Source organism: Narcine bancroftii, chromosome 6 (assembly GCF_036971445.1).
Source record: "Narcine bancroftii isolate sNarBan1 chromosome 6, sNarBan1.hap1, whole genome shotgun sequence".
NCBI lineage: Eukaryota > Metazoa > Chordata > Chondrichthyes > Torpediniformes > Narcinidae > Narcine > Narcine bancroftii.
The window spans coordinates 37439788-37452549 of NC_091474.1; the positions used below are offsets into that span (position 1 = coordinate 37439788).

General features: G+C 50.9%; 1 protein-coding gene across 3 annotated transcripts in view; it reads right to left on the reverse strand.

The window, feature by feature from the left end:
• The window catches only part of LOC138735954 (ankyrin repeat domain-containing protein SOWAHA-like), an 84184-nt gene extending 75039 nt beyond the window's left edge, over positions 1-9145 (reverse strand). For 2 of the 3 annotated variants that reach the window (XM_069884649.1, XM_069884650.1), the window contains exon 1: positions 8913-9145. In XM_069884649.1, coding sequence (XP_069740750.1) covers positions 8913-9045 — 133 coding nt within the window. In that variant the 5' untranslated portion in view covers positions 9046-9145. Of the gene's footprint in view, positions 1-8416; positions 8804-8912 lie in introns of those variants that run through there. The other variant, XM_069884651.1, reaches the window with a different exon arrangement.
• Between the last annotated feature and the right edge of the window lie 3617 nt (positions 9146-12762).

Sequence of the window (12762 nt, forward strand, 5' to 3'; positions counted from 1 at the left end):
CTCATCTACTCTCTCCACCCCTTCTTGGCTTCCTCAGGGGCCACTCCCCTCCCATTTTTCCCCTCTGCCCCCATAACTCCATTCCTCATTCCCCTCCAGGACCCTGGCACTTTCCTCTTCAATGCAATAGGTTGTAACACTTGTTAGGCCTCTCCTCTCACCACTATCCAGGGACCCAAACAACCCTTTCAGGTCAAGCAAAATTTCATATACACCTCTGATAACCTCATCTACTGCATTCATGGTTCCAATGTGGCCAAGCTAGGCAAGTAACTTGAAGATCATCTGCACTCCAACCATCAGGGCCTGAGCTCCTGGTTACATGTGATTTCAACTCCCCTTCCCATTCACACTCTCATCAGTCTTTCCTTGGCCAACTCAACTGTCAGAGTATTAGGCAACACAAATTAGAGGAACGCCAACTACATTAGCAGGGGTAGTTTACAACCCAATGGTGTGAACATTAGATTTTATTTCTCTCCTCCTTCTGCTCCCCACACACTCCCCGCCCCTCCCCTCACTCTCCTCCTTACTCCCTCCCCTCACTCTCCTCCTTACTCCCTCTCCCCTCACTCTCCTCCTTACTCCCTCTCCCCTCACTCTCCTCCTTACTCCCTCTCCCCTCACTCTCCTCCTTACTCCCTCTCCCCTCACTCTCCTCCTTACTCCCTCTCCCCTCACTCTCCTCCTTACTCCCTCTCCCCTCACTCTCCTCCTTACTCCCTCTCCCCTCACTCTCCTCCTTACTCCCTCTCCCCTCACTCTCCTCCTTACTCCCTCTCCCCTCACTCTCCTCCTTACTCCCTCTCCCCTCACTCTCCTCCTTACTCCCTCTCCCCTCACTCTCCTCCTTACTCCCTCTCCCCTCACTCTCCTCCTTACTCCCTCTCCCCTCACTCTCCTCCTTACTCCCTCTCCCCTCACTCTCCTCCTTACTCCCTCTCCCCTCACTCTCCTCCTTACTCCCTCTCCCCTCACTCTCCTCCTTACTCCCTCTCCCCTCACTCTCCTCCTTACTCCCTCTCCCCTCACTCTCCTCCTTACTCCCTCTCCCCTCACTCTCCTCCTTACTCCCTCTCCCCTCACTCTCCTCCTTACTCCCTCTCCCCTCACTCTCCTCCTTACTCCCTCTCCCCTCACTCTCCTCCTTACTCCCTCTCCCCTCACTCTCCTCCTTACTCCCTCTCCCCTCACTCTCCTCCTTACTCCCTCTCCCCTCACTCTCCTCCTTACTCCCTCTCCCCTCACTCTCCTCCTTACTCCCTCTCCCCTCACTCTCCTCCTTACTCCCTCTCCCCTCACTCTCCTCCTTACTCCCTCTCCCCTCACTCTCCTCCTTACTCCCTCTCCCCTCACTCTCCTCCTTACTCCCTCTCCCCTCACTCTCCTCCTTACTCCCTCTCCCCTCACTCTCCTCCTTACTCCCTCTCCCCTCACTCTCCTCCTTACTCCCTCTCCCCTCACTCTCCTCCTTACTCCCTCTCCCCTCACTCTCCTCCTTACTCCCTCTCCCCTCACTCTCCTCCTTACTCCCTCTCCCCTCACTCTCCTCCTTACTCCCTCTCCCCTCACTCTCCTCCTTACTCCCTCTCCCCTCACTCTCCTCCTTACTCCCTCTCCCCTCACTCTCCTCCTTACTCCCTCTCCCCTCACTCTCCTCCTTACTCCCTCTCCCCTCACTCTCCTCCTTACTCCCTCTCCCCTCACTCTCCTCCTTACTCCCTCTCCCCTCACTCTCCTCCTTACTCCCTCTCCCCTCACTCTCCTCCTTACTCCCTCTCCCCTCACTCTCCTCCTTACTCCCTCTCCCCTCACTCTCCTCCTTACTCCCTCTCCCCTCACTCTCCTCCTTACTCCCTCTCCCCTCACTCTCCTCCTTACTCCCTCTCCCCTCACTCTCCTCCTTACTCCCTCTCCCCTCACTCTCCTCCTTACTCCCTCTCCCCTCACTCTCCTCCTTACTCCCTCTCCCCTCACTCTCCTCCTTACTCCCTCTCCCCTCACTCTCCTCCTTACTCCCTCTCCCCTCACTCTCCTCCTTACTCCCTCTCCCCTCACTCTCCTCCTTACTCCCTCTCCCCTCACTCTCCTCCTTACTCCCTCTCCCCTCACTCTCCTCCTTACTCCCTCTCCCCTCACTCTCCTCCTTACTCCCTCTCCCCTCACTCTCCTCCTTACTCCCTCTCCCCTCACTCTCCTCCTTACTCCCTCTCCCCTCACTCTCCTCCTTACTCCCTCTCCCCTCACTCTCCTCCTTACTCCCTCTCCCCTCACTCTCCTCCTTACTCCCTCTCCCCTCACTCTCCTCCTTACTCCCTCTCCCCTCACTCTCCTCCTTACTCCCTCTCCCCTCACTCTCCTCCTTACTCCCTCTCCCCTCACTCTCCTCCTTACTCCCTCTCCCCTCACTCTCCTCCTTACTCCCTCTCCCCTCACTCTCCTCCTTACTCCCTCTCCCCTCACTCTCCTCCTTACTCCCTCTCCCCTCACTCTCCTCCTTACTCCCTCTCCCCTCACTCTCCTCCTTACTCCCTCTCCCCTCACTCTCCTCCTTACTCCCTCTCCCCTCACTCTCCTCCTTACTCCCTCTCCCCTCACTCTCCTCCTTACTCCCTCTCCCCTCACTCTCCTCCTTACTCCCTCTCCCCTCACTCTCCTCCTTACTCCCTCTCCCCTCACTCTCCTCCTTACTCCCTCTCCCCTCACTCTCCTCCTTACTCCCTCTCCCCTCACTCTCCTCCTTACTCCCTCTCCCCTCACTCTCCTCCTTACTCCCTCTCCCCTCCACCCCTTACTCCCTCTCCCCTCCACCCCTTACTCCCTCTCCCCTCCACCCCTTACTCCCTCTCCCCTCCACCCCTTACTCCCTCTCCCCTCCACCCCTTACTCCCTCTCCCCTCCACCCCTTACTCCCTCTCCCCTCCACCCCTTACTCCCTCTCCCCTCCACCCCTTACTCCCTCTCCCCTCCACCCCTTACTCCCTCTCCCCTCCACCCCTTACTCCCTCTCCCCTCCACCCCTTACTCCCTCTCCCCTCCACCCCTTACTCCCTCTCCCCTCCACCCCTTACTCCCTCTCCCCTCCACCCCTTACTCCCTCTCCCCTCCACCCCTTACTCCCTCTCCCCTCCACCCCTTACTCCCTCTCCCCTCCACCCCTTACTCCCTCTCCCCTCCACCCCTTACTCCCTCTCCCCTCCACCCCTTACTCCCTCTCCCCTCCACCCCTTACTCCCTCTCCCCTCCACCCCTTACTCCCTCTCCCCTCCACCCCTTACTCCCTCTCCCCTCCACCCCTTACTCCCTCTCCCCTCCACCCCTTACTCCCTCTCCCCTCCACCCCTTACTCCCTCTCCCCTCCACCCCTTACTCCCTCTCCCCTCCACCCCTTACTCCCTCTCCCCTCCACCCCTTACTCCCTCTCCCCTCCACCCCTTACTCCCTCTCCCCTCCACCCCTTACTCCCTCTCCCCTCCACCCCTTACTCCCTCTCCCCTCCACCCCTTACTCCCTCTCCCCTCCACCCCTTACTCCCTCTCCCCTCCACCCCTTACTCCCTCTCCCCTCCACCCCTTACTCCCTCTCCCCTCCACCCCTTACTCCCTCTCCCCTCCACCCCTTACTCCCTCTCCCCTCCACCCCTTACTCCCTCTCCCCTCCACCCCTTACTCCCTCTCCCCTCCACCCCTTACTCCCTCTCCCCTCCACCCCTTACTCCCTCTCCCCTCCACCCCTTACTCCCTCTCCCCTCCACCCCTTACTCCCTCTCCCCTCCACCCCTTACTCCCTCTCCCCTCCACCCCTTACTCCCTCTCCCCTCCACCCCTTACTCCCTCTCCCCTCCACCCCTTACTCCCTCTCCCCTCCACCCCTTACTCCCTCTCCCCTCCACCCCTTACTCCCTCTCCCCTCCACCCCTTACTCCCTCTCCCCTCCACCCCTTACTCCCTCTCCCCTCCACCCCTTACTCCCTCTCCCCTCCACCCCTTACTCCCTCTCCCCTCCACCCCTTACTCCCTCTCCCCTCCACCCCTTACTCCCTCTCCCCTCCACCCCTTACTCCCTCTCCCCTCCACCCCTTACTCCCTCTCCCCTCCACCCCTTACTCCCTCTCCCCTCCACCCCTTACTCCCTCTCCCCTCCACCCCTTACTCCCTCTCCCCTCCACCCCTTACTCCCTCTCCCCTCCACCCCTTACTCCCTCTCCCCTCCACCCCTTACTCCCTCTCCCCTCCACCCCTTACTCCCTCTCCCCTCCACCCCTTACTCCCTCTCCCCTCCACCCCTTACTCCCTCTCCCCTCCACCCCTTACTCCCTCTCCCCTCCACCCCTTACTCCCTCTCCCCTCCACCCCTTACTCCCTCTCCCCTCCACCCCTTACTCCCTCTCCCCTCCACCCCTTACTCCCTCTCCCCTCCACCCCTTACTCCCTCTCCCCTCCACCCCTTACTCCCTCTCCCCTCCACCCCTTACTCCCTCTCCCCTCCACCCCTTACTCCCTCTCCCCTCCACCCCTTACTCCCTCTCCCCTCCACCCCTTACTCCCTCTCCCCTCCACCCCTTACTCCCTCTCCCCTCCACCCCTTACTCCCTCTCCCCTCCACCCTTACTCCCTCTCCCCTCCACCCCTTACTCCCTCTCCCCTCCACCCCTTACTCCCTCTCCCCTCCACCCCTTACTCCCTCTCCCCTCCACCCCTTACTCCCTCTCCCCTCCACCCCTTACTCCCTCTCCCCTCCACCCCTTACTCCCTCTCCCCTCCACCCTTATACTCCCTCTCCCCTCCACCCCTTACTCCCTCTCCCCTCCACCCCTTACTCCCTCTCCCCTCCACCCCTTACTCCCTCTCCCCTCCACCCCTTACTCCCTCTCCCCTCCACCCCTTACTCCCTCTCCCCTCCACCCCTTACTCCCTCTCCCCTCCACCCCTTACTCCCTCTCCCCTCCACCCCTTACTCCCTCTCCCCTCCACCCCTTACTCCCTCTCCCCTCCACCCCTTACTCCCTCTCCCCTCCACCCCTTACTCCCTCTCCCCTCCACCCCTTACTCCCTCTCCCCTCCACCCCTTACTCTCTCTCCCCTCCTCCCCTTACTCTCTCTCCAATGCACCTCCATTCCTCCCAATGCTTTTCCATTCCCATATCCCCCAAGACCCAGTTCCCTCCTCTTCCCCGTTCTGGTTGCATCGATCTATAAACCATACTTTCACCCACCAGATTCCTCCTCCATCTGGCTCCATTTGCCCTTCTTTTCTCCCTTAACGGTTCCCATTATCAGTTACCCCACTTATCAGAATGCGTATCCTTTAGTCTTTGCATCATTGCTTATCGTCTTCACCATCCCCCTAATCCTACCTGCTTTATTTACTTTTCTGCTTCCAGCTGTTACAAATCTGTTTCAGTGTCCTAACTCCACACCTCCTCCTCCATTGCCAGTCCCATTGCAGGGTCTCCAACTGAAACACTGACAATTCTTTTTGTCCCATTGATGCTGCTTGACCAGAGTTCTCCAGCTGTTTGTTTTGTGCTGCACTTTAAAAAAAGGTGACAGTTTGGAACTTGTAAATAATTGACTTTTGCTGATCAAATTTTTTATCCACAGCATCATATATATATATATATATATAATATATATATATAAATAACATATATTTTATATATATATATATAAATAATATATTATATATATATATATAAATATATATATAAATAATATATGTTTTATATATATATAATATATATGTGATATATAAATATATATATAATATGTAAATATATATATCTATATATATATATATATATAGATATATATATATATCTATATATATATATATATAGATATATATATATATCTATATATATATATATATATTTAGGCCTAGGACTGCTGGGATTAACTTTTCTCTCTTTCCAAAATTTTTAACCACTTCTTTTCTTTCCCTCAAATATCAGAGTGCAATTCTGGAACCAATAGTCATAATCCATGTCCTCAACTTTCAATATGCATGAGAAGTAATTTCCATCCAATTTGCTGAGAGCCATTCAGTCTCAACCACAAACGACCAGAGGTCCCAGCACACTCAATCACTGCTACACCAAGATAAAGAAGGCCTACCGTTCTTTCCCGAGATCACATTTTGGCAAGTCAGATCAGCTGGCTGTGTTCCTTCTGCCTTCATACAGACAGAGCCCAAAAAAGAGAGGCTCCAGAGATCAGTACAGCTAGAAGGTGGTCACGGGAGGCTGAAGAATGGTTATAGGACTTCCTCGAGTCAGCGGATTAGGCAGCGTTCAAGGACTCTGCTGAGAATCTGAACGATTACACCAGGGTTGTCACAGTCTTTCAAAACGGCAGTGGATGAATGGGTCCTTACCAAATCGTTCAGGGTTTTCCCCAACCTAAAGCCCTGGATGAACAACGAAATCCAGAACCTGCTGAAAGCCAGACCACAGGCATTTAAATCCAGGGATCCAGATTAATACAGAAAGAGCAGGTATGACCTGTGAAAACCTATCTCCTGGGCGAAGTGGAGATTCTGGATGAAAACTGAAACAAGGGACAGCCGACACCTATGACAGGGTCTGAATGGCATAACCTGCTACAAAGCCAAAGCTTCGATCCCAGAGGAACTCAATGCCTTCTACCCCTGAATTGATAACAGTAACAGTGAAGAACCACCCCTCAGAACCCCAATGTCCCCTGATGATCCCATCCTGTCTGGATCTGATGACATGCATGCAGCCTTCAGGAGAGTGAATCCGAGGAAAGCATCCAGCCTGGACGGAGTACCTGGTCAAGTCTGCAGACCATGCCATATCAATTTCACTTACATTCTGTGCTTATCAATCAACATTGTGTAATAAACAGGAGAATCCATTTTTAAATTTTCAGACTCATTCAACTTTAAAAAAAAATTCTCTTAACCAAAACTTCTGATCATCTGCTATAATGTTTCTATCCAAGTCAATTGCAAAACGTTTGATGCAAATGCAACTTGTTGAATGTCAGACTATTAAACTGCAATGGCCATCCGCGCAAGCCTGAATTAGGAATACAATGAACTCATAAGTATCAACTACAAAACATTGGACTTTATCTTACTATAGTGAAGCCAAACATATGAAAAAAAATCCAAACTAAATTGATTATTATGACCTCGATATATATTCACCCTTGGCAGTATTTACTCATCGAGGGCCAGCCTCTCTTTCTTCCCGATTAGAAAATATTACAGGTAAACACTAGAGGACGTGCATTGGATTTGAGAGGGAGGAAGTGGAAGCGAGATGTGCATAGCACATTTTTCATGCTGCAGAGTTCTCCATTGTTCTACTGGCAGCTTGTGGAACAATGTTCATCCTGACCCAGCTGGTAAACTAGCCTCATAGGCCAGGCTACTGACTTTAGCTCAACATTAAAAAAATTATTCCCTAGAGGTCAATGTCGAAGCTGTCCTCATTGGTACTCAACTCCCTTCTCTGTTATTGTATTCTAGCCTTCCTAACATAAAGACCACAGTCTGTATGGATTGGCAACAGAATGTAATGCTGAGCACTGTCGCACCTCAGGGCTGTATACTCAGCCCGCTCCTGTTCAAGCTACTAACCCACGACTGAAATGTCAGATCCAGCTCAACAGAGCCATCAGGTTTTCAGATGACACAACAGTAGTTGGCCTCATCAGCAACAACAATGCGTCACATTACAGGGAAGCAGTGGAAAATCTTGTGAAATGGTGCGAGAATAACAATCTGAGTCTCAGTGAAGACAAGACAAAAGATATGATTGTGGATTTCGAGGATGAGGGACAACCACCCTCCACTATAGCAACAAGTTCCTCAGACTGCACTCAAGAACCGACCCATTTCTCACTTGTCAGAAAGGCATAACCGCGACTACACTTCCTTAGAAGGCTGAGGCAGGCAAGGCTACCAGCCATCAATCTGTCAACTTTCTACAGGAGCGTATTGAGAACATTCTGCACAGCTGCACGTCAGTGTGGTAAGGTTGATACATTGCATTGGATCAGAAGTCAATCCACAGGTCTGTAAAAGCAGCAGAGAGCATTACTGGTGTCTACTTCCCAACATCCTCTCCCCACCCGCCCCCCCACCCGAGGATCGTTGTCGAAAGAGAACTCGCAAAATTAGTGAGGACTTCTACCAATGCACACACAGCATGGGTCAGCTACTTCTGTTGGGAAGGAGATACAGTATTTGACCCAAAACCACCAGGCTGAGACTGTGAGATTGCTGAATGACTATTGAACTGCCAAAACTCCCCATGACCCTACTATTTATTATCAGTTCTGTGTACATGCATCATTTGTCAATACAAGTGTTTGCACCATGGACCAGAGAACACTGCTTCATCAGGTTGCACTGGTTCAATCAGATGATAGTATTCTTCAACTACCTTGAGTCATAGTTGCAGCAGATACAATAGCAGTAGTTAAGAGGCTCCGAGATGGACAAGATTATGAAAGGGATGAAGGAATATGGATCAAGTACAAGACATTATTTGATTTGGTCATCATGATGGTCAGAGACACGTGGCCCTGTTCCTGTACTACCCTGCTCGTGTACAAGGTTGCAGGGTCTTGGCCATTCCCATCGATCAATTTCAGAAACCCGTTAAGTCGATCAACATGGCATTTCGCAGAGAAGTTCTGTGATCATATTTACCCCTATAGGCCAGCCCTTTCACACCTCTCTTCAACCATTTCGTCACAGACCGACCCCAGAGTCAACCAACGACCCTCGCCCAACGTGATAGGCCAGTCGGGGACGTTCCGCCCTTGATTGACACACCGACTGACCATTCATTGTTCCAGTCGCCATGACGTGCAACGACGTCTACCAACCAGGTGCGAGGAGCAGCGCGATCCCCGCCCCAGAGGCTTTCCGCTTACCTTTCAGCTGCGGATCAGGGGCGTTGATCAACGTTTTAAACCTCTCAATCAACTCCTTGTTCTTTACACGCCCGCCATTCCTTGCCAAGAAATCGGCCACAGCATCTTCTCGCAGCTCATCGCAACCCGCCATAACTCTTGGTGCGGCAAGTACCCAACGCCCAGCACGAATGTAACGGACTCGATGGGAATCTTGGGTGTGCACCGCCCGCGTCGGGCTTCAAATCGCAGCTGGCTGACTCACCGCGCAGGCGCAAATCGGCAGGCACGCCTCCCCAATGCGGCTGCGCAAGACCAGATGTTCTCAGCATCTCGCTCCTCCTGTTGTATGTCAAGAAGTTGAAGATACCCTTTGGTCAAATCAGGGTGATCATCACGAAGTAAAAGTTTGCAATAGATACAGAGCAAAGAAAAGGGTGGTGAATCTGTGGAATTCATTGCCACAGAGGGCAGTAGAGGCAGGTTCATTAAATATATTTAAGAGGGAATTAGATCTATTTCTTCAGTATAAGGGTATTAAAGGTTACAGAGAGAAGGCAGGGACGGGGTACTGAACTTTAAGATCAGCCATGATCTCGTTGAATGGCGGAGCAGGCTCGAAGGGTCGAATGACCTACTCCAACTCTTAAAGTTCAGTACCCCGTCCCCACCTTCTCTCCATAACCTTTAATACCCTTATACTGAAGAAATAGATCTAATTCCCTCTTAAATATATTTAATGAACCTGCCTCTACTGCCCTCTGTGGCAATGAATTCCACAGATTCACCACCCTCTGGGTAAAGAAATTCCTCCTCATCTCGGTCCTAAATGGTTTGCCTATTATCCTCAAACCATGGCCCCGGGTTCTGGATTTTCCCATCATTACAAACATCTCATCTGCATCCATTCTGTCCAGTCCTGCCAGAATTTTATATGTCTCTATGAGATCCCCTCTTAATCTTCTAAACTCCAGCAAGTACAATCCCAATTTGCGCAATCTTTCCTCATAAGTCATTCCTGCCATTCCAGGTATCAGCCTGGTGAATCGCCTCTGCACTCCCTTCATTGCAAGAACATCCTTCCTTAGATAAGGTGACCAAAACTGCACACAATACTCCAGGTGGGGCCTCACCAAGGCCCTGTACAGCTGCAGTAAGGTATGCTTGTTCGTATACTCAAACCCTCTTGATATGAAGGCCAACATACCATTTGCCTTTTTAACCGCCTGCTGTATCTGCATGCTTGCCTTCAGAGACTGATGTACAAGTACCCCTAGGTCTCTCTGCACTTCACCATCTCTTAATCTATTGCCATTCAAATAGTAATCTGCCCTCCAGTTTGTATTACCAAAGTGGATAACCTCACATTTATCCACATTGTAGTGCATTTGCCATGTATCTGCCCAGTCCTTCAATTTATCCAAATCACACTGGAGCTTCCTGACCCCCTCTTCCATGTACACAACCCCTCCTAGCTTAGTGTCATCTGCAAATTTGGACATATTACATCCAATCCCCTCGTCCAGATCATTAATGTAAATTGTGAACAGCTGGGGTCCCAGTACAGATCCCTGTGGTACCCCACTGGTCACCACCTGCTACTCAGAAAATGAGCCATTTATCCCAACTCTCTGTCTTCTACCTGCCAGCCAGTTCTCAATCCACATCAATACTTTGCCCCCAATCCCATGATCCTTGATTTTGGAAGCCAGTCGTTTATGAGGGTCCTTATCGAAAGCCTTTTGGAAGTCCAGGTACACCACATCGACTGGCTCTCCCCCATCTATTTTACCTGTCATCATCTCAAAGAATTCGAATAGATTTGTCAAGCACGATTTACCTTTTGTAAATCCATGTTGACTCCGTCCGATCCCTTCTCTGCTAGTCATATGCTCCGCTATTACATCCCATTCAGAGCCAGCTCTTCAGCGCTTGACGTCCTGCTTTGCGGAAACTGCCAAAATGTTTGGCCTGGAAGTCAGCCTGAAGAAAACTGAGGTCCTCCATCAGCCAGCTCCCCACCATGACTACCAGCCCCCCCACATCTCCATCGGGCACACAAAACTCAAAACGGTCAACCAGTTTACCTATCTCGGCTGCACCATTTCATCAGATGCAAGGATCGACAATGAGATAGACAACAGACTCGCCAAGGCAAATAGCGCCTTTGGAAGACTACACAAAAGAGTCTGGAAAAACAACCAACTGAAAAACCTCACAAAGATAAGCGTATACAGAGCCGTTGTCATACCCACACTCCTGTTCGGCTCCGAATCCTGGGTCCTCTACCGGCACCATCTACGGCTCCTAGAACGCTTCCACCAGCGTTGTCTCCGCTCCATCCTCAACATCCATTGGAGCGCTTACACCCCTAACGTCGAAGTACTCGAGATGGCAGAGGTCGACAGCATCGAGTCCACGCTGCTGAAGATCCAGCTGCGCTGGATGGGTCACGTCTCCAGAATGGAGGACCATCGCCTTCCCAAGATCGTGTTATATGGCGAGCTCTCCACTGGCCACCGTGACAGAGGTGCACCAAAGAAAAGGTACAAGGACTGCCTAAAGAAATCTCTTGGTGCCTGCCACATTGACCACCGCCAGTGGGCTGATAACGCCTCAAACCGTGCATCTTGGCGCCTCACAGTTTGGCGGGCAGCAACCTCCTTTGAAGAAGACCGCAGAGCCCACCTCACTGACAAAAGGCAAAGGAGGAAAAACCCAACACCCAACCCCAACCAACCAATTTTCCCCTGCAACCGCTGCAATCGTGTCTGCCTGTCCCGCATCGGACTTGCCAGCCACAAACGAGCCTGCAGCTGACGTGGACTTTTTACCCCCTCCATAAATCTTCGTCCGCGAAGCCAAGCCAAAGACATCCTTAATAATGGATTCCATCATTTTGCCCACTACTGATGTAAGGCTCACCGGCCTATAATTCCCTGCTTTTTCTCTACCCCCCTTTTTAAATAGTAGGGTAACATTAGCTACCCTCCAATCCATGGGTACTGATCTTGAGTCTATCGAGTTCTGGAAAATAATTCTTAAAGCATCTGCTATCTGAATGGTCACTTCCTTAAGTACCCTAGGATGTAGATTATCAGGCCCTTGGGATTTATCTGCCTTCAATCCCATCAATTTCCCCAAGACCATGTCCTTAGAGATATTGATTTCTTTCAGTTCCTCCCTTGCATTAGTCTCTATGTTTCCCAACATCCTTGGGAGGTTATTTGTATCCTCTCTTGTAAAAACAGAACTAAAGTAAGAATTTAATTGGTCTGCCATTTCCTTATTCCCCATTATATATTCCCCTGATTCCGACTGCAAAGGACCTACTCTAGATTTCACCAATCTTCTCCTCTTGACATATGTGTAAAAGCTTTTGCAGTCGGTTTTTATATTTGCCGCAAGCTTACTTTCGTAATTTATTTTTGCTCTCTTGATTAATCCCTTTGTCCTCCTTTGGTGCATCTTGAACTGCTCCCAGTCTTCGGTTGCGGTACTTTTTTTGGCCAATTGATATGCTCTCTCTTTGGACCCAATGCTGTCTCTAATTTCCCTTGTTATCCACGGTTGAGTCACCTTTTTTGGTTTATTTTTATGCCAAACCGGTATAAACGATTTTTGCAATTTCTCCATTAGATGTGTGAATGCTTTCCATTGTCTATCCACAGTCAACTCCCCCATAAACACCACCCAATCAATCTTACTCAACTCCCATCTCATACCATCATAATTCCCTTTATTTAAATTCAGGACCTTAGTCTCGGTTTTAATTTCATCACTCTCCATGTCGAGTGAGAATTTGATCATATTGTGATCACTCCTACCCAAAGGGCCTCGCACAACAAGATTGCTGATTAGCCCCTTATCA